The sequence below is a fragment of the Lissotriton vulgaris genome, chromosome 3_1 (genome assembly GCF_964263255.1).
Source record: "Lissotriton vulgaris chromosome 3_1, aLisVul1.2, whole genome shotgun sequence".
Lineage (NCBI taxonomy): Eukaryota > Metazoa > Chordata > Amphibia > Caudata > Salamandridae > Lissotriton > Lissotriton vulgaris.
In genome coordinates, this window is record NC_141689.1 from 1,449,710,056 (window position 1) to 1,449,736,575 (window position 26,520).

Sequence of the window (26,520 nt, forward strand, 5' to 3'; positions counted from 1 at the left end):
GAAAGGATGAATGGATGAGTGGAAGGGTGAATGGATAGATGAGAGAAAGGATGGATGCATGAGTGGAAGGATGGATGAGGGTAAATAGATGTATGGATGGGTGGAAGGGTAGATGGTCGGGTAAAAAGGTGGATGGATCAGTAAAAAAATGGATGGATGAGTTAAAGGGTGGATGATGGGCAAGTGATTGAGTGGATGAATGAGAGAAATAATGGATGTGTTGGTGAATTGATGAGTAAAAGGGTGAATGAAGGGATGGATGAGTGAAAGAGTGGATGGAAGGATGGACGAGTGAGTGAAAGGGAGGCTAGATGGACAAAAGGATAGCTAGATGAGTGAAAGGGTGGATGGATACAAGAAAGGATGGATAGATGAGTGAAAGGATGGATGAGTGATCGGGTCAATGGATGGATTCATGAGTGGATGAGTAAATGGATGAGTGGGTGGATAAGTGTAGGGTGGATAAAATAATGAGTGGCTAAGTGAAAGGGGAACAGAGAGATAGAGTGGATGGATGGATGAGTGAAAGCATGGATGGAGAATTGTCAGAATGGATGGGCAAATGGGTGCATGGATGAGTGAAAAGAAGAATATAAAGATGGACAAGAGAAATAATGCATACATGAGTGAAAGGGAGGCTGGAGAGCTGGAAGTAAGAAAGGATGGATGGATGAGTGAAGGGTTGAATGGGTGGACGGATGAGTGACTGGGTGGATGGATGAGTAAGTGAAAGGATGGGTGAAATGGTAAATGGTTGAATGGATGAGTGAATGGATGGATGGGTGGAAGAGTGAGTGAAAGGGAGGGTAGATGGAGAAAAGGATGGATATATGAGTGAAAGTGTCAATGGAGGAGTGGATGGATGGATGAGTGATAGGGTCAATAAATGGATTAATGAGTGGATGAGTAAATGGATAGGTGAGGGGTGAATGAAAGGATGGGTGGCAAAGGGAAAGGGGAATGGAGAGAGAACAGGAGGAGGAATAGATGGATGGATGAGTGAAAGCATGGATGAATGATTGGCAGAATGGATGGGTGAATGAGTGCCTGGATGAGTGAAAAGAAGAATGTAAACATGGATGAGTGAAGGATTGCATACATGAGTGAAAGGGAGGGTGGAGAGCTGGAAGAAAGGATGGATGGGTGGCTGAGTGAAAAGTTGAATGGGTGGATGGATGAGTGACTGGGTGGATGGATAGGTGGAAAAGTGGATGGATGAGTGATAGGATGGCTTGGGTGAAAAGGTAAATGGTTGGATGGATCAGTGAATGGATGGATATGGTGGGAGAGTGGATGGATGAGTTTAAGGGTGGATGGATGATGGTTGGATGAGTGAAAGGATGGTAGAGGGCTAGATTAGTGAAATGATGGATGGAAGGATAGATGAAAGGTAGGCAAATGGTTGGAAAGGTTTGGATGTGGATGGGCACACAGATGGAAGAACAGAATGAATGGTAAAAGGCTGAATGGTGGATGAAAGAAATAATAGATGACAGAATGTACATTTATAATGGTGGATAGTAGGAGTTTGATGGAAGGAGGAATGGCTAGATCCTTGGACAAGTTAGCTCTTCTGGGGAGGGTTGTGATGACTTACTTTGCTTTTTTTGGTGCCATAAGAACTTTAGTTCAAGGAGGGAGATGTTTAAAGTTTTTGGCTACTCCCTTGCCTATGTATTATTATTCTGTAATTGCTGTGTGCTTATGTGGGGGATCTATACATCATGCATATGACATTTTGAGTGATACTCAACTGCCACTTGAATATTACACTTGTAATTGTAAATGTTTGCATGTTTCGTTTTAGGTGTAACGTTTTAGGGAGAGCCTCATAGTGCCATGAGCTGTGCTTGAGATGTGTATTGTGTTTTTAGCAATAGGCAATGTGTCAAAAATAAACTATGTAATAGTGTATCGACAGTGCCTTCTTTAAGAAAGCTGTAGGGAAAAGCACATTTGTGACTTCCGTCAGCTAGTGCAACTCTCTGTGAAGCCCCATAAGCAAAGGCAGATTCCATATTTTAAGTTCCACTTGCTGAAACACCCATAATGCGTTCACTATAGTGGGTTCATCACAGCAATCCTCTCTTTAGTTCACCTATGCGTGCGGCTTTACATCTCACAATGGCACTCATATATGAGATGCTAGTAACAAAGTCTATCCGAGCAGATCTTCCTGACCACTTCTCTCACCAAACATGCCTGCTCAGGACTATTGCAGAAGCCGCCTTTATAATGTGTTACCAAATATCTACTTTAAAGACCTGTAGAACGTTGACACAAAATAATTAATTAAAAGTTACTGAAGCTGCTGAAAGTAAAGATGCTTTTGTAACGCAATGCTTGCTCAAGAACCACTTTCAGACAGTACATGACACTAGCTTAGCCACATGCTTATGGACACATCAAATGTGGAAGTGGCACAGTCTGCGTGAACAGTACTAGAACAGATGTCGCAAATCACTTCTGTAGAAATTACTGTTACATTGCATTACATTGGAAAGTCCCAGAAACTGCCTACTTGGGAAACGTGGTCAGCAACAGTATATTTAGGACAATAAACGGTATAGGGCAGCCTAGGCCTTTGCTAATTGGTCAAGTAGGCCATGCCTAATTTGTGCTACGTGTATTATTATGATGCTGCATCCTCTTGTGGTCTGTGTCTAAAAACAATTGTGTTTTACTTCTGCTATTCGAGCACTCAGCACCCACCTGAGACTCCCGTGCACGTTAAATACATTCTCTTTACTTTACTTAGGTTGTTGTGACAAAGTTATGATTTGGGGTTCTACAGATTCTTTCAGTTTCCACACCATGAGTTGTAAACAAAATATCAGACTGGACAACCCAGTGCAGTAACCATATAAATATATTATTATCATATGAAATACCACAAAAAGACCTGCACAGTTCCTCAAAGCTGTGTGCATACCGAAAAGCCGTAAAGTGCACAATTTGTCAACCTAATATAAACGTATTTTGACTTGTACTTGAGTGGTTGTCTATTTATTTACTTTTATACTATCGCGCAACTTCCTCTGATGTATTTGTGAAACTTACCTTTTGTCCCAAAGTTTTGTCTGGAATTTTTGTCCTGATTTTGACCCTTTGTCCTGAATTTTTACATTTACCGTCCTAAATTTTGCACCCTTTGCCAGTTGGTCTCCCTATGTGTTCTCCTTCTGCTCATCACCCTGTATCGCAGCTTCCAAGTGTTATTTCTAATTGTAAATCAGTGCGTTAAGGTGCCTGTATGTCTGTTAATCTGCTTTATTGAGTACCTGAAGGTGCGTTGGTCTCAGTGTTTATTAGAAATGTTAATTATGCAGGCATTACGTTACATGCCATTTGTGGTAAAAGTGTTGCTACAAGCGTGCTGGAACGTGTTGAATGAACAGAATGTGAGCGGTTGTTGCTTGCTGCACTTTTTCACTCTTTAACAAGATTCATTGCGTGCCAAAATATAGCACTAAATGACAGATTGCATTTTGTGTAATTTCCCTGACATGCTGCATATGCATGTGAGTTTCGCTTAACACAAGTGCACATAGATGTGTCCTTATGTGGACAGTTTTTTGTGCTGAATCAGTGTTGTGTGGAAGGGGAAAGATAAAGTGATGGAATGTGCTTTGGTTGCGGTGTGTGGCGTCTACCCTAACCGTTCATGTAATGGGTGTCTGTGTTAATGGTAAACATTTTTTGCTTTTCTCGTTCTTTTGCCTGGTTTGCTCCATGCCACTATAATGCTTGGCAGAGTTGACCCAATGAAGGCTATAAAATTCTGTGGAACGGTGAGGCACACTGTGGATCTGAGATAAAGGTATTTCACCCATATATTCGCTTTTATGGATGGTAATACAAGTTTAGCTTCAGATTGCTTGACAGGAAAATTGGAGTAATCTTTGGGTGGTTCTGGATAGTGGATTGCAGAGAGGCAGTCCCCTTTCTGGACCTGAAGCAGAGGTTAATGGTAGATAAAACGTCGCCACTGAAATAATGTATTTCTGTGCGTGGTACAAATACTCTATTTTGAGGCATGAACTGCTTGCAATAGGAAGCATTGTCCGTTATATGATCTACTGAATTGGGCAAAAAACTCACTGTTTTAAACAGATCATAAGATACTTAAAAAAACACAGTGACACATTTTGTAGCTTCTGGCAGTCTCCAAAGGTGCATGCTCCAATTAACCTATTCTTTGTTGTCACATGAGAAACTTGGGGCAGTTTCTTTACCTGATCTTATTGCCTAAGCATAGACACCGTGCAATGACCTGATAGCAGATGGAGTCTTTCTTCGAAGTTGACAGCCATCACTTGAGACTTCTTATGTTTAGTGGTAAATAGCGAAGTATCTCGGTAGTGGATGCATGAGTAACTAATCGAAGCTAGTATTGGAAAGAGCCCCTTTTATAGATGTGCCGCTGAAGATAATCTCGATTATTTAGTGTCATTCTCCCTTGCCCCACTCAGTTTTCATCTTGGGTGACCCGGCAGCCCACTCTGCCTTAGTCATAGCTTCTTTGAGAGGCACTAGCCTGAAGTGATCAGAAGTCTTTGCCACAGTCCTAGGAGCCTTTCCATACAAGCATAGGATTGAAATAAGACTTTCTGTCCCATCTCTATCCCATCTCTTGTACCCCATCAGAAACCCCGGCCTGACTTGTTATTTACTCTACTGGGTGCCACTCTTACTGGCCTGTCTGAGGAAGTGGTGTGCATTCTCTGCAGCCGTTGCATTGACCCAGTGGAATATTCTACCTGCTGTCCAGCGCCTTCTTGCCGTGTGTGAGGCTGCAGTGTGGTCTGACAGCTCTTTCGGAGCCCTTGTGTTCTTTATTCGTTGTAGCTCCCTCAAACTCATCAAGTGAATATCCTACAACTAAGGAGTTAGCTGTCACCTTATATTCACACCCTGTCCCTGTTCCCACCTGTCTCTTTGTTTGCCTCCACTTCCGTGTCTATTGACTACATCCGGAAAGTTATGCCACTTTTCAGCCTGGTGTGCTGACCTCTCGGCCCAAGCAGACCGGTTATATGACGTTACCACGAATTCCGTTGCAACGCATGCCTTTTCCACGCATGCGTTACCACGGAATTCGTTTTCCCCTCATCATCTTTACCACGTCGCTCTTACGTCGTAAAGAGGAAGCGGAAGTTTATTCCGCTTCCTCTCTTACGACGCTGTTTTCTTCGGCACGTCGGGATCGTTTTTTTATGGGGGGGAGACCCCCCCAACCCCCCTTTTTAATCCTACGGTTTTTTTTTTGTTCGTGGTAGAGACGATCGTTGAAGGCATACGCGTTGGAAAGACGTTTACGTGGTAAGTGCCTCGTTGTAAACGTTACGCGTAGTACTGCCTTCGTTGTTAATGATGTTTCCCAAGCAGACCATGTGGAACAATTTGTCGACTTGACAGCCATGTGCTTCCCCGGTGCTCTTCACTCTGTGTTCCCTTTGTTGTTCACATCCCGGTAACAGGAGCCCCCTCCAGTGAACTCTGGAAATTCCAGACTAAACCTATCGGACTCTGCAATGAGTGGATGGGCCAGTTGTTGAATTTTAGTGCTATTCGAAGCACTTTGCTTCAGAGTTTTTGTTTACTTTAATAACATAGACTTAACATGCTTAACAGTTTGCTTTCCTAATTGGCATCATTTGTTTGATTCTTCCAACTGTCATTGTACATCTTTCTTTTCTTCTGATCATGCTACACTATGAGGTAATAAACTGTGCTCAAAAGCTATGACTTTTGTACGTGAGTGAGAAATTGCCCTTTTTTGCCGCATTGGAGCAGTGCTCTGTGGACTGACGGGACCAATCTTTGCAGGGTTGCTTTAGGACCCCAGCTCTACACAGCTAAAAGCACACCCTACCTGTCTGCAGGGCAGGTGTTGACAGCGCGTGGGAGGGAAGGTAGCGAGATGGGAGCGAGTACGCGCGCCTGGTCCTCGGCGAGCACGGTGCCGATAGTGGAGCGGAGACCCCAGGTAGAGGTGAGATTAGCTTTAAGACCCAGAGCGCAACTGGAGCCATCAGAACCTTTTTGGTATGCAAATCGTGCAACAAACGTCACTTGAGAGGACGAAGACTCTTCAAAATTAAAACATAAGTGTATTTCTTTAACATGCAGAAGCGTTTCACTTTAGTACTCTAGATTACATTGGTTTTTGGTTTCATTTAGTAGACGCGATTGTTTCTAAACATAAACTCAGAAGTAGAGATGGTCGAGCCAACAAATTTGCAGGGAAAGCAGAGCCAAAACAAGGGTCTGACTCGGATCATGAACTGAGCCCTGAAAATAATTGCTAAGTAAATCATGCAACATCTGTTATGCACAATATGGTAAAGTCTCTTGAGGGGAGGAGGAGCAAGGAGTGAGTGAGGTGATGCAGGCACACGAGCAAGCAAGGCATGTCAAGACGTGGGAGTCAGAACTGGAGCTCTGTGGTGCCCCGGCACTGTGGCCAGACACTGGGGCAGAGGAAATAATTAAGGAATCAGAGATTAGATTTGCAATGGGTGAACGCATACCACCAGTTAATTTCTGCTCTTTTGCCCTTCTGCCCTATGTCCACTACTACACCCGCCTTCCACAACTTACCCTTGTTGCCTACTGTCTCCCGGCACCCAATTTTCTTGCCCGCTGGGCTCCCTGTTCAGCCTCTCATTGGCCGGATTGATCTTGTGTGGTATCCTTGACCATTGCCCACTCGCTTTAAAATCACACTGACTCTTCAGTTAACATGGCCTATTGTACTCAGTTTTTTCAAAGAACAAGAGCAACCAGTACGTCCATTCAAACGGGTATTAAATATTAACTTATGACAAGTGTTCACATGGAACTCATTTTTGAAACAAATTCATATTGTCAGAGGTATACTGTGTGTTGATTTAATTAAGAGAGAATGATAATGGGGCAGAACCCATCTAGTTTATCCATAAATAAAGTGGCCAGAACAAATTCTTTCTTTTGACTTAATTAAGCCAAATCAAGTGTTTTTGTTTGGTTGTGATACAGAAGAAAAAAAACATAAAAAGAGAAGATTTATTTTCATATTTTAAATATATAATTTTTTGTTACGACACTTTAGATTTTATGAGTGATCTTCTTGAGAAGAGGAAAAGAGAGTGATAAAGGAACCCCATGTGACATAACCATAACCAAATTCCTAGATATGTATGACAAAGTGACTTTCATAAAAACAAGGTTATTTGTAGTAAAAGGATGTCCAATTGTTCAGTTTTTAAAGCAGGAGAAGTTCAACTAGATTGTTCTGCTGCTTCACTATTTGGACTATCCATTTGGTTTTGTCGATGACATTTCAACCCTTCTTGTAATGTGAGTGTCTCATCAGGACAGGGTTTGCCAGGGGCTGAAAATAGCGCCACATTAGAGGCGGCCTTTCTCATTTTAAGATTTGTTCAAGTTGTATTTAACGGGGCTACAAGACCTAGGAAGATATGCTTACCTAAGGGTGAGCTGTGTTCTTCCTAGTCTGCACAGGTCAGATTTACTAATATTGTGTAATCATCCTTGTATTAGGGGCTGGGCTTTGCCTACAGGGAAACAAGTACACTATAGTTGGATGGTTTCCGTGATGAAACAATTAAGAGCTGTGCGAAGGTGGCTTCTCGTATGGACTCACCTTGAGTAGGAGTCAGAATGCTTTACAATAACCAACCATTATTTCTTTCAAATATGATACAAGGGAGTCTTGCCGTTTGGAGGAGCCATGGTTATGGTCTTCCTACCGGTGCATAAATGATGTAGACATAGAGGGCGAGAGAGTCAGAGAATTACTTATCTAACCACATGAGGTTTTTTGTTGGTACTCAAAAATCAATGTATCATCAACCTCATGACTCCGTGTGTACGGATAATTGGAAACTATCACAAGTTTGACTGCCCAGCTCCAACTATGTAAAAGGAGATACAGTAATTGTGGACGTTTATGGGCTACTCAGAACTTCAACTTGAAAAAAATCTAAATAAATTCTGGCAATGCATCAAATGATTTAAGTAACAGACCCTTTATTAGAGAGAATGGCGCCCCACTGGGAAAATGGATCAAGCACATTAACTCACTTTATACTGATTGTAAAGAAACAAGGGATCCCAAGTAAGGTCTGCCAGGGACCTTGGGAATTAAGCTATTTTTAAGAACAGTGGTCTCTAGAGAAACAACAGTAAAAAAGGGGGGGGGGTGAAATTAATATAGAGCCAGTCATTACTCTATTTGTATAACTTGTCCAGCTGGACAGAGGTCAGCTATTTAATATTTTAAATTCAAATATGAACAATACAGACAAAACAATTTGTAAGTGGGACGCAAGCCAGCATCCAACTAAACCAAGAGGGACATACAATGAAGAACACTCAGGCAAAGCTGTAGGTTTGTTAAACACACAATTTTCAATGTAACAAACAAATTGCAAGAGAACACCTTTACACATTAAATGACAATTTAGAGCAGTGTATAAGGTGTATTGGGTGTCAACAGCGTTTTGATCCATATATACAATAAATGCATCATCATCGGGATATTTAGAAAAAGCATGCCTGTGTGCAATTGCCTGTAATAAATGTTGGCAACTCCCGCATGGATAGTAACAAATATGGAACTGAGGGCACGAATGGTGAACAGCTAGACCAAGAAACAGAAAGGGAGCTCCCTCATCTCGGAAGCCGGCATTTACTGTCTGCAACCCAGGAACACGGACCTAGCATAACCCTATATCTGGAATTAAGAGCATGCTGCTGCGGCTCTTCCCCGAATTGGGATACTCAAGCCATTGCGCCTTCCCCTTCCCATCACTGGATGGGTCTCACTAATACCGCGCCATTACCTTTGACGCTCTAAGCAGTCCGGTTCCCCTACACCTCTGATTGTATTTTTCTTGGTCTGGCTATTCACCATCCATGCCCTCAGTTCCATATTTGTTACTATCCATGTGGGAGTTTGCCTGAGACTTTTGTGTTTTTCATTTTGTGTCCCTCTTGGTTTAGTTGGATGAATGGCTTGTGTCCCACTTACAAATTGTTTTGTCTGTATTGTTCCTATTTGAATTTAAAATATGAAATATCTGACCTCTGCCCGGCTGGGCAAGTTATACAAATATAGTACTGGCTGGGTCTATATTCATTTCCCCCCCTTTTTACTGTTGTTTCTCTAGGGACCACTGTTCCTAAAAACCACTTTATACCGCAGCAGACGCACAAGGCCACGTAAATAGTGATTATAGCCTCCAGATATCTGAATTTGAACATAATCTGCATCGAAGTGAGGTTTTCAACAAGACAGCCGTGTGCAAAGTCATCAGAACAAGCAGGGAGCCGTGTCCCAATGGCCTACCAGGCTCACTTTTTAAATCGGATGTTGATTTTTGGGCAGACCTACTAAGACCCCTCTCTACGGCTTGTTTTCAATCTGCCCAAGTTCCCCACTCTTGGGCAGGGTCTATCCTTCAGCCAATACACAACAAAGGGGACCCCCTGACCCCAAGCAATTAGTACCTGATCACATTATTGGCACGTAGGCCATAGCTTATGCCAACATTCTACTAAAGGAGTTTGGGTCTTGGGCACTTCTTTCAAACTAGATTTAGAAGACACTTGTCTTTGCTGGATAACAGGGTAGCCCTGTCTCACTTGGTTGGCCGATCCCTTCAACTGTCCTGGACGACCTTATTTGCATATTTTGTTGATTACTCAGTTGATCTAAAAACAGTGGTCTAAATTAGAAGAGTGGGGAATTTCTTCCACCGTACTGAAAGCAAGTATCTCGCTTTATACAAACACATGGGTCCACATCAGAGTTGGAAGGGAGAACTTAGCCACACATCAAACTGCAACCTATCAGGGCTTAAAAGAAGGTTGTGTCCTAGTCCCCATGTTGTTCAGTTTCTAGACTGCTGATTTAGAAATCATTTGATAAGGCTAAGACCATCCCACCTAGGATTGGCTCAAGAAGACTTCCAATAATTCAATATCTGGATCCCTTGCTGATTCTTTACTATACCAAAGTAGACATGCAACGTGCTATTGATGCACTAAACAGATACAACAAAGACAAAAAGTTGGTGGTCAATGTCAATAAATTAAAGGTAATAACCTTTGGGAGGTTTAGGTATAAAGCAATGCTCTGATGGAAGTTAGAAAGCTTAACCATCGCACAGACAACAAGCTACAACTACCTAGGTGTATGGTTCTCAGATGCTCTCAAGGCCGGCCTCCAGATAAAACACATAGCCAGGAAGTCTGCTGGGGTCATATTCTACTTATTCAAACTAAACTCTCAACTTTTTGCACCTTCAGCGGAACCCATCATTTAAGTTAGAATGGCCAAGCTAATACCTACTCTCTCTTATGACCTTCAAGCTTATCCAGGGATGTTCACTTCTATTTTAGATTGATTACAATGTACTGCTTAAAAAAGATAATTCCATCTCCCAAAAATCACCCGTCGTTCATTACTTCGCCTGAAATCTGGTCTAACTGAGCAAGATCTCAAATGTAAGGCGACTTTTCTTAAATATTATTCTGTACATTAAGCCAAACCGGGCACTCTGAAGACTGCCTTCCAAGAGGCCTTCTCGAAGTCGGACAATCCTTGGCCACCGTATTTAAAGAGGGTGTTCATAAATTTAAACGTGCAGGGGGACACCTTAACCGCCTCCGTAATTCGGTATTCAGATGTAAAAACCATCCAGACGAACCAGGCCCGATTTCTCTCGAGGCTTTTTCGATCTAGGCTTGCAGGTACTTCAATTGAAAAATCCTATGAAGGAATGTGAATGCAATTCTATTGGAAAGTTGCACTGATGGGGATCAGACTTCCAATTCCCCCCTGCAACTGACTGTCTTACCAATCAATGAATTTCGCTCCAGCTAGGGATCGGATTTCAGGACTGATCCTTGCAGATTTTGCATCTATAAGAAAGAGGCGATGCTTCATCTTCTTTCTTACTGCCCGAAACTTCTTCATGCACGACGCACCTTACTAAAGCCAATGGTCTTAAAATTCGGGATTTCCGCTTGTAAGGACGCTTGGAACTTCTATTTGACAACTGACGTGTCAATGGACCATCTTTGGCAAGTTTATGAATAACATTTTTACTTCCATCAAACTGCGAGTGCATGCCGCAGGCACATCTTGATCATGGTTGCGGCTTCTCTGAGTAGCATATGTTTCTTTTACGGTTTTATTTGTTTTCTCTTGATTACACTATGTGAAACTCTAGGCACTTTACTGCACATTTTACCAGGGTATTAACTATCCCAGACAATGGGATCTTTTGTTTGTGATTTTATCATTCTTTTACGTACATATACCAATTTTAAAGTAATTGACACATTAAAAAGTTAACTCCTAACTCAGTATCAACCTTTAAAATTATCCCGGTCATGAGTAGGTGCTTATCAGCACTGGTCATGTCTGCAGGGTGGAAGCTGCTAAATGAAGATAACCTCTTACAAGCACTGCACCTTAAAGGTCGCACCATATGCATTTCTAATCCTGCTGCTTGCAGGATGATGGTGTATTCTGAGACATTGACTAGGAACCACAGGAGTTCCAACTCCCTTCTGCTCAATCCTTTGAAAGCATGCAAACAGAATACCACTGCACGATCCTTCACCGGAAACGCTCCCAAAATCTGGAACACCATCCCAACAGACATTAAGACAATCCCGTCCTTTGTAAAATAAAAAAAACTCCTAAAAGACTTCTACCTCAACCTTGCCTTCCCGGACAGGTAACCAGCGCTGAAGGGCACATACCTGCATTCCACAGCACCATGACACTTTGTCACCATAATCTACCTCCTCCTAGCACCCTTTCGCCCTCCAAGCTCCTCCTCTCCCTGAAAATGTTTCTGCTCAAGACAATCGTGCACTCTGCAAGGCTCTCAGGACTGTTCTGCCTCAATGTTGCACTACACGCCGGACTTTCAAACCAATTTATATACCTACTATCAGCCCACCCCAGCGTTGCCTGGGGCAGAAGGGGGCTGGGGGCAGCATTTCAGGCTTTCGTGCACTCCCGCCCCGGCCCCCGCCTGCCATGACATTTCCACTCCTTCCCGTGCTTCACTCAGCCGCACACGTTCCGCCTTGCGTGCACTCCAGCCCGGCCTCCGCCCGCCACGACATTTCCTATTCTCCCCGCGCTTCACTCAGCCGCACACGTACCTCAGCCCGACTTCACCGCTCCTCCTTCCGCCTCCTCCCATCAGCCCAACTTCACCGCTCCTCGTTCTGCCTCCTCCCATCGCTTCTCTGAGCCGCACATGTTCCGCTCCTCCCCGCGCTTCATGTATCTCAGCCCGACTTCACCGCTGCTGTCCACCGCTCCTCCCCGCGCTAGATGATGTCAGCACGCACGTCCACGTTGTTAGCGCACACGGCCGGCGCTACTTCTTAGGGACTACTTTTTTTATTGTTTTTTTAAATAACGTTTATTTTTATATTTTTTACAGCCTATGTCCATCTACAGGACCCCCCTTTCCAACGCTGTATTGGGTGTTGCGATTAGTGGTGTACTTTTAGAGTTTACCTGGCTCAAAGGACACAGTTCTCTCTTTATAATAGTAGTATAGATGATTATGTGGGATTCCTGTACTCTAACTGTTGTAAAGTGCTCCAATACCCTCGGGTCTGGCTAGCGCTATATAAAACTCCTTAAATAAAACATTGCAACTCCACCCTGCCTCCTGCCATGATCCCACCCTGTGCCTTTCTTGCAAATGCCCTCTGATTGCCTGTCTGGGCACCCAGCCCTCTGTGTCCCGCATGGGCCCTACTATCATCAGCTCCCCTGTGTACTTAAAAGATACACCCCTCCCCTGCGTTGATACCTGTGAACCATAATTGCTATATGTTGTCTCACCACAGGCGAGAATGAAGTGTAGGTGGTAGGGCCTTCTTGGTAATGGCTGCAAAGTCTTTGAACATATTGTCTGCGAAGTTTGGAGAAGGGAAAACATCAGCTAGTCTTTTCCACAAATGTGAGTGTGGTTGTTTAATTTGCAAATGGTCAGCCAGCATATTCTGTTTGGTTACTTTTTTGTTCATCAGCACCAAGAAACTCCAGTTATGTGCAATTAGAACGTGACTCTCCCATTATGGTAATATATATATATATGTTTTCCACTCTGTTTCTGAAAGTTGGACAGGGGGTAATTTTGCTGCACAGCACTTTCCCGCATAAAAAAATATCTCATGTTTTTGGTTAATTTCTCAGGCCCCTGTAGAGCAAATAAAAAAAGTACCTATAAAATCTCCAACATATCGGTAAAAAAAATGCTCATTTGGCCTGGATATCATATGCAGACAAAAGATGTGAAGGCTTAAGCACAAACTGCCTCATATGTGAGAAAAGGATTGGGAAAGCCCGTAGGCCTGGCATTGGCTGCCAGGCTTTTTGCCTTGTCAATGCTTGTTTTGTCTTGTTTTTGCAAATATTTATTGTTGGGAATCTTCTGGGCTCTCTTCAGTAAATGTATTTTTTAGCTAAAAGCAAAAATATGTTTTGGGTCTTCAAAAGCGTACACTGCCATGGTTGTCCTTGGCACGGAAGACCACTACTTCCTGTGTGGATGTGTTTCTTGTGAAAGGAAAGAAGCTAGTGTGAAGCACTGCTGCTGCTTTTGTTCAGAGGGCCTATATTGCAGCACTGCTGTAAAGCCGGGCCCCAGTAACAAAAACACCCCCTTACTGTTCCAAAACCAGCCCCACCCTTCCAGCCCACCAGCAAAAAAGGCGGAAAGCCGGGAGCGCTGCTAATTTGCCTATTTTAAAAATCATTTCTGTATAATTGTGTGTTTTTAACTGACCTGCATCTAAGCAGGATTCCTGCCTGACTGTCGACCCCCTGACAGCCGATTTTGACGCTGTCACGGGGAATCCGCCCTCGCTGCCGCCATCAACAGCGAGCGAGCTAGCTCCGCCCACTTTGCCGGCCACGCCCCCTTCCTTTTCTCCTCCTCCTCTTGACGCCCCTATAAAACAATGTGTATGGGCCGGAGGCGCAGCGGACGGGCGCAGCGGGCGCGACAATTGCGCGCCGAAGGCATGCCTAAGGCAAGCCCGTCTGCGCCCGTCCGCGGCTGTCCGGGGCTAGGGGCACGTCACTCTGCCCAAATTATCACCTACTCCCCCGCCCAACTCCGCTGCCTCCGGGGCCCATGGCCTTTACCAACCTCTATCTGTTCCCGCATTTCTTCTCTCGGTCTGTCTCCTGCTGCTTCTCTCGCCATCCCTCCCCTTCAACACACCCCCCCCCCCCCCCCCCCCCATCCTTCCGGAGGAAATGCTCTCCCTGGAACCTCTAAAACCCTCTCGGCATACTATTTAAACACCCGGTCTGCAGTAGCCCACTCGCACGAACTATCGGTGCTTCTGGACCTTCATTCCCCAGATCTTCTTTGTCTAACTGAAACATGGTTTTGCGATGACTCCCTTCAAGCTCTAATAGCCACTCTCCCAGCCCCATACTACGCTCTTCGCCCGGATCGCCAAAATGGCAGAGCTGGGGGCGGCGTCGCGGTCATCGCCCGAACTGACCTCCCCTTTCAAACTCTTTCTCTGCCAGATATTGCCACTACGGAGTATCTAGCTATCCGTACCACTTCCATAACGCCCCCCCCCCTCACTTGCATATTAACCTACCGTCCCCCTCAATCCCCCTTATTGTTTCTCCCTGATTTTCTGGATGTTTTGGCCACGATCACAGTTAACAACTCCTCCATTTTACTCTTGGGTGATTTTAATTTTTGGCCCTCTGACCCCGCAGAATGCCCATCCTCAAAAGAATTTTCAGAGACCCTTCAATCTCTCAACTTTACACCTCATATCCACTCTTCCACCCATATCAAGGATCACATCCTAGACCAGATTTGGTCCTTGAACTGTCCCGTAGAGTCCCTTTCCATCTCACCTTGTACATGGTCTGACTACCATCTGATTTCATATGTCCTTCCCATACACCCTCCGGTCAAGCCCCCACTTCCTAAGAACATCTGGGTTCGCGCTTGGGGGCGTGTAGATCCTGGAAAATCTATCCACCTTACTTACCACCTCTCACCCCTCCCTACAAGGTCTATCCACCCTTTCCCAGGTCACGGCCATCGAACAGTGGCTCTCCTCTGGCTGCGACTCTATTGCTCCTCTGAAACGGGTCACCTCTAAGCGGGAGAAGGACGCCAACCTATGGTTTAATGAAGATCTCAAGGCCACCAAACTAGCGGTGCGTCGAGCGGAGCGGGCCTGGAGGAGAAATTACTGCCCCTCACTGCGACTGGAGTTTATCAACATTCTGACTCAATATAAAAAGGATATCCTGGCGGCTAAAACAACTTACTTTTCCTCAAAAATCCTCGCAGCTGAGAACCAATCGAAGGAAATCTTCTCGATTGTGCATAACCTGGCGTTTTCCGATAGAACCACTCTAAAGCCCACCCCCTCCCAGGAACTCTGTCACTCCCTCAACAATTTCTTCATTCAGAAAATAGCCACCATTAAAGCCAATATCCCCCCCCCCTCTCCTACTTTTGTGGATCCCCAGTGTCCTCCCCCCAAGGGACAACTCACTTCCCTCCCTTCTCTGACCAAGGAATCCCTGACCTCCATAATTCCACTCGTCAAATCCGGCTCCCCGTTAGATCCCTGCCCTGCCCACATTCTCTTTACTACTTGTCCAGACCCCCCCCCTTCACCTCCTCAATAGCTCTCTCTCCCAGGCGTGGTACCTAAACCACTCAAAACAGCAGTCATTGTCCCCATCTTGAAAAAGCCGGGCGCAGACCCCTCAGTCCCCGCCAACTTTCGCCCCATCTCTCTTCTGCCTTTCCTGGCGAAAGTGCTCGAGCGCCATGTCACCTGCGCTCTGAGCTCTTTTGTGGAGAAGAACGGGGCCCTTGCCCCCCGCCAGGCTGGGTTCCGCCCGCACACTCTACGGAGTCCGTAGTCCTTTCGGTCCTTGACAACCTCAGGGAGGGAATGGACACTAACCAGACCCAGGCCTTGGTTCTCCTCGATCTCTCAGCCGCTTTTGACATGGTTGACCATACCATCTTGCTCTCCCGTGTCAGGGCGGCGGGGATCGGGGGCACTGCGCTGGTTTGGTTATCCTCCTTCCTGAGTGACCGCACCCAGGCAGTTCGCCTGGGTGATTTCACTGCGGACTTTCGGAAAGTTCAGTGCGGGGTCCCCCAAGGCTGTTCCCTTTCACCCCTTTTGTTTAATCTTTACATTGCCCCTCTTATTTTCTCACTGCAGCAAATGGAGGTCGCCGTGTTTAATTATGCGGATGACCTCCAGCTTGTCTTCAATCTGTCTTCTTCCCCTACTTCTGTTCTTAACTTTCAATCTGTCATGATCCATATCCGGGACTGGATGAACCACAACCATCTGAAACTCAACCCAGACAAGACTGAGCTGGTGTTGACGGGTGGTTCATCCAGCCCCTGGTCTTCTTTATTTTGGCCCTCTTCCCTAGGCCCTCCACCTGTCCCCTCTACCTCAGTAAAAACATTGGGCATTAAACTCAATTCTCAACTCACCCTTCACTCTCAGGTTAGTTCTGTGGTTTCTTCTTCCTTTCTTTCACTGCGCACTATACGCAAGGTGTCCCGCTTTTTTTTTTTCTTTTGACGCCCTGAAATTGATCACCCTGGCTATGGTCATCTCCCGCCTGGATTACGGCAACGCCTTATATGCAGGTATACCTGCATACAGCTTAAGGCGTCTGCAGCAGATCCAAAACCAGGCGGCGCGCCTGGTGTTCAAACTTTCAAAATCTCACCACATCACTCCCCTCCTCAAGTCCTTACATTGGCTTCCTGTCCGTGCCCGTGTCCAGTTTAAGCTTGCTTCCATCACCTTTCAAGCACGACTGGGCACGGCATCGGCTTTCATCTCATCTGAGATCGTCCCCTATGTCCCCTCCAGGGAACTGCGTTCATCCACCCAATCCCTTCTCACAGTCCCGCGGTTCCGGAGAAAGAAATGGGGAGGTTCGAAATTTGCAACCCTTGCCCTGCTCTTCTGGAACTCCCTGCCTCTCGAGCTTAGAGCCTTAACTCTCTATCCACTATTCCGGAAACAGATCAAAGCTCATCTGTTTACCAAATCTTTTAATTAGTTCATTAGCAGCTCTTGTTCTCTTGTTTTCTTGTTTTCTTTTAAACTCCGCTCCAGCTCCCTCGCCCAGATACCTGTTAGTTGTAGCGCCATGAAACCGCTGGTGTACGCGCGCTTTATAAATAATTTTAAATTAAAAATTCAAATTCAAATTCAAAATGCCCGCTACCCGCTACGGCCAGTCCAGCCGTGCATAACAGTAAGGTCTTAAAAGAATCTCTTGTTAGAAATTAGTAATCAATCATGCTCCAAGACGTTTGCTGATCTATAGGGTGATTTCATGTTGTGTAGTCATCACAGGTCTTAGTTCTATAGTCTACCCATCTATGAGAACTGCTTGTAATTTCTGTGGGGCACATGGGAAACTAGGTTATTTATGTGTGGGAAATGTTGACATCATAATAGTCAAAGCAATGTAGGCTTTGCTGATTGCTGCTGTGATCGAGTTACTGGGATAAGGCTCCACGACTAACCATTTTAGCATGCTATAATTTCTTCTGTGACTGGGACTTCACTGAGACTGCTCTGATTTGCAGGCAGTTACCGTGGCTCTGCGGTGCCCCTGTGGACGCGTCTTCAGGAGAAGGTTTCTCAAGACGTGCGACTCTCAAGTAAGTAATGTACCAGATGAAACGCTAAAGTGCTTAAGTCGGCTTAGTTGCTCATAGCCAGAAGCCAAAATGGTGCATCAGAAAATTAAGGGATAACTGAAGGAGGCACTGCTGTCAAGAGTTCATCAGATTTGAAAATGTACTTAGAAAGAACCAAAGACTAATTCCGGTAGCTATACCCAGATTCCATATTTAAGATCTGCGTTTTCTTGATTCTGCAAATAAGTAATTACTTGCTTCTTATGAGTGAGCTCAGTATACAGTTCTCACTCATCAGTAACAGGGTAATTTTGGACCCTCAAATGTATTGTAAGTATTTAAAAAAATAAATAGAGTGCATTTTTTGTGTGTTTTGGAGAAAACTAGGACACATCTCCAATGACATGTTCTCTTTTTGCCTAGCCTTGCCTACTTTGTGATAAGAAACACTGGAAATTTTTGAACTAGTGTTCAAAAGGGCAGGACTCTACTTCTACTGAACTAGCCACAGTTGTTTGAAGTGGTTGCATAAGGCCCATGGCAAGCTCTGAATATAGGACATTGCTCTAGTCCTTTGAGCTTACTAAAAACCACAACTCTCATGAGGGGCATCCTTTCTCTAAGAGATAGGTTATTTTATTTCATAGGAGGGTTCTTAAATAGGAGTTTACACATGATGCTTCTTTGTAAGGTCATCATCCGGTTTTATTTTCAGGTTCCCTACCACCTTCTGTAGGGTGGGACACTGAAGTATAACTTGTTACACGGTAAGTCGGTTGCTCAGTTAATGTTTATTTCTTTCAGGTACAACCGTCGGCATGATGCCGATCCCAAACCGGCCAGTAGTCAACTGCTGAGTTCGGAATGGTCCTTCACACAAAGGAACTCGTGGAATCTGACTTCCGGCATATTCCACGAGCAGAAACAACAAGCCTAAGCTAAACCACATCATAACAGATCTCCTCTCCTTCAGAGACAGCAGGGAGAAGTAGAAACTGAAAATATTACATGGAGTACAGAATAGAAGAAAAGATGAGAAATGGGTGAAAACGTGAAGAAATTACAATGACAAAGCTATGAAGGAAATACAAAAACAAAGCAATTAAACAAGTAAAATATAGCAATGTAAGTGAGTAATACGGGTGAGAGAAAAAGGTACAACCCCTCATAAAGGGTTACCAAAGATAGTCATTTAGATATGCAGGATGCTTGCAAACTCATGCTTTTCTCCTTGCCACGAAAACATTCACCAGCACACTGGCTCCTAGAAGCCTCAGGAACTTCATAATACCCCACATCCCTCAGGGAAACCCTTCCTTCCTCCTGGTCGTGATTGGGAAGAGCATTGCCAGTGAAATCGCAGTCCTTCATAAACCAGGAGCCATTAACAAACTCATCAGTAACCTTGGAACAAGCACCAACTTTCTGATATAACACACCCCTGTGCGTGTTCAAATGTTCACCATTCTCCAATACCACTTGATAGTTGAAAGACTGTTTAACTTTGAAGGGGCCTTAAACTTGGTTAGACCCCTCGCAACTCTACCAGTCTTTACTTTCACCCAATCACCAGGGTCAGTGTTACTTTTCACCATGGCCTCCTCAAGGGATAAGCACTGATCCTCAAGACTGGAACTAATTTGTCTCTAGGAACTCGCCCCCTCACGACTTCAAAGGGGGGGGCTTACCCCACCCTTCCTGTACAGTGGCTCAATTCGCCCCAACCATCTCATCAACCATTTCCTTTACTTCAGGATTAGACACACACGGCCTTTGAATTACCCCTTGACCATTCTTTTTACTCTCTCCACTATTTCGTTGCCTTGAGGATTATAAAGGAAAGTACATTGGTGTTTACCCCATTGCTAAGTAAGAATTTCTGCATGTCTCTGGAGGTCAGTTGAGTTCCATAGTCTGTCCCGGTAGATGCCGTCCCTTGTAATAAAGGCGGTAAGAGCTTTGGAGTCTTGGTGCAGCTCTATCTGGTGTAAACGCTCTTCAAATCCAACATGGAGAAATATCTACCACCCTTGAGCAACAGCACCATTTTGTTTATGTTTGGTAGAGGGTAAGTATCCGCAACAATGTTCTGATTTAGCAATCAAATCCACGCAAAATCTGAGCCACCCATCAGCTTTGAGCGTGTTGACTACAGGAGACACATACTAGATGCCTTGACAGGTTCTATAACACCTTCCTTCAACATATCTTGGATTAAACGCTTCACTTCATTCCTGATCATCAGAGGGACCCTCCTGAGCTTGTGTTGGACAGGAATGGCTCCTTGCCTCAAAAGTATCTTGTGTGCATAACCCTTCAACAAGCCTAGGTCTTCTCTAAACACTTTCACATTTGCACGCACCATGTTATCCACGGATTCCTGGTCAACAACCATCACCTGTGAAGGTGCCCTAGAATTCACAAGGATGTGTAAATCATACTGATGGAGCCAACCCAAGATAGGTGGCCCACTTTTAGCAACATACACTTAGCCCTTAGTACTGCGTCCCTCAAACTTAATTTCAAAATCTATGAAACCCAAACTGCAGGTAGACTTCCCTTGAAACTCAACAGGAACGATATCCTTCGGCTCCAACTACTCCAAAGACTACCAGAGCACAAAGATGGTATGCAATGACCCTGTATCCACCATGAGCTCTACTTCATGACCATTTATGGTAAAGAGTGACTTGGGTCTAACCTTTTGCCGCACATCCTCACTTTCCATGCCCCACTTCATATATATCTCCAACCATAAGAATTTTGTCGCCAGATTCACTCTGACACACTCTCTCATCCGCAACCAGGGAAACTCTATTGCGATTGCTTGCCATGCACATCTTAGCAGTATGATGGGAGGTACCACAACGATTGCACACCCTGGTATTTTGCCTATTAAACACTCCATACCTAGTAGTATTGCCATTATACTTCAGCACAACAGAAGTATCACCTTGTTTGGAAACCGCACTTGTCCCTGCGGCAGTTGTCTGACCGTCCTGTTTCTCTTTTCTTGTACGATGCATGCAAGATGCAGACTGCTCCAACACCTTAGCTATACCTATGGCCTCTCTCAATGTGGGATTCTTAGCAGTCCAAAAACACACCAGAATTATCTTTGACCTACATTGAATCATCAACTGATCACAAATCAGTTTGTCAGTCATGACGCCGAACTTGCATTTCATAGAAAGTTTACGCAACCTTGCCACAAACTCATCAATAGATTCGTCCACTCTTGGGCAAACCTGACACACAACCTGTATTTCGCCTTCTCAATCACATCTACAACTGGCTGACCATTATGCTCTGTGACTTCAGGGAGAAAATGAAATACTCTTTGACTCTCATTGCCCAATACACTTAGAAGTAATGCTTTTTTCCTGGATGGACAGAAGTCTTGGCCATCCAGAGCGTCAATATATAATTGTCAAACATTATAATCCAGTCCTCCCACATAATAGGAGGAGAGCCTAGTTGTGATAAAAAAACATAGTGGTGGAGCTACCGAGACATGGGTCATGGCAATATCAGAAGCTTCTCCCATGGTAAGGGTACCAAAATTGCAGGAGGTGCGTGTGTGTCACAGTAAAAAAAAAACTCTTCTTAATAAATCACCACCATGAAAACCAAGAAGAAAGTGTGTGTGTCACTGAGGAGGACACACAAGCTTGTTGCTGACAAGGTGTGTGTGTCACTGGTGGAATTGACAAGAGAAAGAACAAGGTGTGCGTGTCACCAAGAGTGAGGTAGCATGCAGAGAGGGTGTGCCTGTCACCGCTCAAGATATCACCTGAATCAAGTGGCGAAGCTCCAGTTGTGGCAGCAATACCGCAGGATCGGTCGTAGATGCAGGATCGGTCACTGGAATACAAGCCTGAAAGCTGAACTGCTAAACCTTGCTCCGCTGGTGCAGATCCGCCGATCCTGGACAGGCACAGACGCTGTGGAAAGACGTGCTCCACCCCTAGAGCCCGCCGGAAACACACCTCCCAGACGCTGAAGCAGTCGCGCTTGGATACAGCCAAGAGAGAGATGAGACTAGCCATGGTGCGCAGTAGGCCGAAGACATGCAGGAACGGCAGGATTTTCTTGAAGATCACAGAGAATGCGTGGGTTTACACCAGGTCAATGTGCCGACGGTACCGACTGGACAGATCCTAGTCAAATGAACTAAAACTTGGTGCAAGGTAAGTGGGTTCCTCAGCTAAAGTTTATTTCTTTCAGGTACAACCGTCGACAGGACCCAATCCTAAACTGGCCAGCAGTCAACTGTCGAGTTTGTAACTGTCCCTCACACAAAGGAACCCGTGGAATCTGACGCCCGGTTTCCACGAGAAGAAACAACAAGCCTGAGCTAAACCACATCATAATAGACACTGAACCATCTCTTCAAGGAAGTTATCATTACTTCAGACTTCCAAGCTTTCACCTACTTCTATTACTCCTGTCTTTTTTTAATTTAATTTCAACCAAATTTTCCCCAGCTAATCGCTGACTCTGAAGAGGCCCATTTGGAGAGTTGTTGCTGGTGTCTTGTTATTTTAAAGCTGCTAAATCTGTTGCGTCTTGTCAGCATAGGTGTAAAATAGATGTTAAAGAGGTAGGGTGATACATTGCAAGACTGAGCAGAGTTGTGCAGGTCTCTCCAGTCCCTGCAAGCTAGACCCAAAGACATCTGGGGACCGTTCAGGGACTATAGATTGTAAACATTAAGTGAGACTGATCAGTATCACTGTGTTGCTTGATTACACATTACGATATATTCCACGATGCACTTGAAAAGGTGTATATAAGCTGCCCAGCAGCACTGTGCACCATGAAGACAAATTACACGTCCAACCAAGTTTGTGCAATATTACTGTATTAGCTGCATGAGAAACTAGAATTTGTGTTATCCCAAATTCTGAACATTGAATGTACTTTGGCTGTGCTCACGAGGCATATGTTAATTAGGCGCTAATCAGACTCCTGTTTGACCGTCCAAAAATGACTCAAAGAATGATAGTGCTATCTTCACAATTGTAATCTGTTTGAGAATGGTGATCAGGAAGCTGTGGCCAACAGTGTCAAATTCTACTAATTTGTTTAATACAAAGGAGGACACCGACTACCAATCTGAAGGTGTCTGCCACTGTTACTAAAGCTAAGTCATGGCTTCTTATTGGCCTAAAAACAGTTGAGCATCATTCAAGGCATCCATGTTCTTCGAAAATGAGTACAATTGGAGCACCGCATGGTGTTCAAGTATCTTTGCCATATCCAGGAGACAAAAGCTAGAACTGTAGGTTACTGGTACTAGCCGACACTTTTTCAAAAGATTCAGAACCATTGTGTCTTTAAGCCAGGCTTATATTCTGCCTGTTGTAAAGAGGTGTTTTTGATGTCACACACCTACTGGTTGGATGTGACATCCATGCATGTGATAGAGCGCGCAGGTCACCCGACTCAGATTACCATACTCACCTGGGCCGATAAACAACATATGATGAGATTTAATCAGGTAACCTGTGCACTTACTCTAATCAGTGATTTATAAATTTCATTTAGGATCTATACCATTGACTTACCAATCCTCGTCATCTGTACCTAAAGTCCTAAGGGATCAAAGGAGTTAGAATAATAGGTAGGATAATACCAGTTGCACTCCTAAAATAACCACAACTCGCAAAAGGTTTAAACTCTTTATCTAAAATCATTAAAATGTCATAATTCAAGCATTGAACAATAGAAAATTCTCAATTAGGAAAATAACGATTAGAATGAAAATATGCAGAGTCTTTATAAAGCAGTCTTTACGCATTTGACATTAGTTTGGGAAGAGAGAAGGAAACAATACAGTGACATACCCACATTGAATATTTACCTAGAATGGTGTGAAGAACTAACCCTGGCCACAGGTCAGTTTAAAGGACAGAACCCCGAAAGTGCAGGCACCATAAAGGCAAACAGGTGCAGATCAGAATCAGGACAGGTAAAGCCAAATTGGATCAGGACAAGACCACCTCAGGCTAAGATAAGCACCCGCAGTTTAAGTTGCAACGCCTGCGTTACTCCCTCTCTGCAGCTAACAGCCAGAACCCGGTAAGAGTTATCGATTTCTCCAACAAAGTGCTTCGCCAGCACTTCAGATCTCAAACCCCGATCTGGGTTTCGAACCTTCTGACAGAGGGCTCCACCAGCACCTCTGCTCCTGATCACCTATTGAGTGCGTTGGGTCAGTGACAGGTCAGCTATTCGGACAAGTCGGACAAATTAGATAACTAAGCCTACCCTAGTTATACTATTTTCCAGGTCAGTGTACAACCCCCCAATGTTGCAAGTTTAAGGATCCCCAATTTCGATTGGACAAGAAGAGAGGAGAGGTTATCACACCATACCAAAATTAAACTTTTCTTGATGATATTAAAATTAACAATAGCGTTCAGTATTGTACAGTCCAGCTTCCTCTCCTGGGTTTGAAAGTTCACGCTCCCAGGCACATCTTCTAGTGTACTATAAGCTTGGCTGTGGTTCAATGACGAATGACTTAATCTCCTTCTGGAGGTTGACATGCGCAGTGTGGGTTTTCAAGGTGGAGTAATAGCACCTCCCAGGCCCAAAGAATTCGATACATGAAAAGTAGAAAAGAAACAGTTTTAGAACACAGAAAATAAATGAATGCACTGTATACCACTTATCTCTACTCTATTCCCATTACTTTATATTTAACTATTGCGTTAGAATTAAGCAGAATGAACAGCTTGGCAAAAGCAGCAGTGCAAGCTTCATGCATGCTGTAACACAGAGCCGCCATCTTAGTTCTAGTGCGCAGAAGCAAAAGATTCCCTCCATAAGCAGAGTATGTCATGTCTCATGAGTGTGACAGACGCATGCACAGTAAGAAATCCCGCGTAGCAGCAGCCATATTAATGCAAGCGGATTATCGTTAGTAAAAGCACTTATGCAAGCTTCACTTAGATGTCTTGTAATGCAATATTAATAGGACAAACATGTTGATTAGTACATTAACGTTATGTCGAGAGGACTGAATTCAAACAAGTCGCGTTACGTGCAAATCCTTGCTCCATCATATGTATAAAGGCACATGGGGCAGGGATCAAGGAAAAATCCACATTTGAGTGAAGATATTGCTTTAACACTTTCTTCCACCTTTATCCCTAAATCATTTTAGTCCTCAGTTGTATTACAGGATATTTATTACACAGGTACTTTATAAGTAGTATATAAGAATATTTGTATTTTTCTTCATGCATGTGATTCAATTGGTAGATCTGCCCCTACCAAATAACTTGATTTTCTGAGATTGCCATTGACATTTGGACACTCTTAAGTTTTAAAACCTATCCCAACTTCAGTCCTCTCTCTATTGAATTTCTATTTGTAGAATGGGCTTGGTGGTCCAATTTCCGAAAACTCAGTTGAACACTTTCGAAATAAGGCAAATTGGTTGTCCTAACATTGCATGTCCAAAGTTTCTACACAGTACAGCTCCCCAAAAAATGACTTGCTGCAAGTGGAAATAACTTCCGTCATGTTCATAATATATGGGCTTCCATAGTCTCCCAGAAAAGGACCGCTGTCTCAAAAAAGGCATGGGATTTGAATCCAGATATTGCTATTATTTACATCAAAGAATAATATCCTCCAAGGTTGCACTGTTTTTTCGCATTACTAAAGTTACATTTTATATCATTACATTTATATTAAATACTAAAATTTATTTTTTATTTTTCAAGGTATTGCTGGATTGGATGATGAAGCTGGGCTATCACAGTTCCATATACTCATTATGCACGCCCTATCCAAGAAGAAATCTTGAAATTGAAGAAGGGCTCAACCTAGAGGACGTTGGCATAAGCACAGATTCTGTTTTCATTGTTGACCAAACGGATGCTTGAAACCACTGCATGTGTGATGGCAGAAACCTGAAATCTGTGAATGCCATTTAGATAAAGGCAGTGAATGTCAGACAAGGCGTCATGTAGGAACTTCATATTATTTGCTCAACCCAGTGAATTGAAAGAAGTTTCTATCAGTGAGATTATTCTGTGCAGTGATACATTTCTGTGACACTAAACAGTATTGCTGGAGAAGGGGTACCTACTGTGAATCAATATTTATGGGAAGCACAACATTTAGATTTCTTGATGTCACAGTTTGGCTTTTACCAGTGCAATATATAGTGATATATATTGCATTATAAAAAAGGAAATTTTAGGGTCTAAATGCAAGGCATGGTTTTCTAAATGTTAGGAGACAGACTGGTTGAATCATGTGTCTCCCAAGCCTAGATTTGACAGAATATTTTAGGATTGAATTGTGAGGCACTGTTTTTAAATGTTAGGGGATAGACTGGTGGAATCATGTGTATACCAGGCCTAAATTGTCACAGGATGCTGGTGTCCTGATTAAATCTAAGGAGCTTTTCTGGGTTCATTCAAGTCCTTGTTATTCTATTTGGTGGTGATACTCATTTGTGTGTAGCCTTTTTAAAAGGAAGGGTGAACATTTTGCCTTGGATTGTCCTACTTTTGCTTCTGGAATAAATATTTTCTTAACTATTCTGATGTAGGGATATTTATTTTTAATGGAGACACAAAATCTAATGTGAGATTATATTGTATTTTTTAATGAATGTTTACTAGCAAAGTAAACGCAAACATGCAGTCAATGAAATTCAATACATCTTGAGTTTTTCTGTGCAAGTTAATGATGATAATAAGAGAAGAGGCGTGGGAGCAGCCATTGACATCCACGTAGACACATTTGAAGATAACTTTAAGCG

General features: G+C 43.9%; 1 protein-coding gene across 2 annotated transcripts in view; it reads left to right on the forward strand.

The window, feature by feature from the left end:
• UBXN8 (UBX domain protein 8) overlaps positions 1 to 26,296 on the forward strand; it is a 311,380-nt gene extending 285,084 nt beyond the window's left edge. Inside the window, exons 7-8 of one of the 2 annotated variants that reach the window (XM_086961932.1) lie at positions 17,679 to 17,753; positions 25,472 to 26,296. In XM_086961932.1, coding sequence (XP_086818058.1) covers positions 17,679 to 17,753; positions 25,472 to 25,633 — 237 coding nt within the window. In that variant the 3' untranslated portion in view covers positions 25,634 to 26,296. The remainder of the gene's footprint in view (positions 1 to 17,678; positions 17,754 to 25,471) is intronic. The other variant, XM_086961933.1, reaches the window with a different exon arrangement.
• Positions 26,297 to 26,520: the final 224 nt, after the last annotated feature.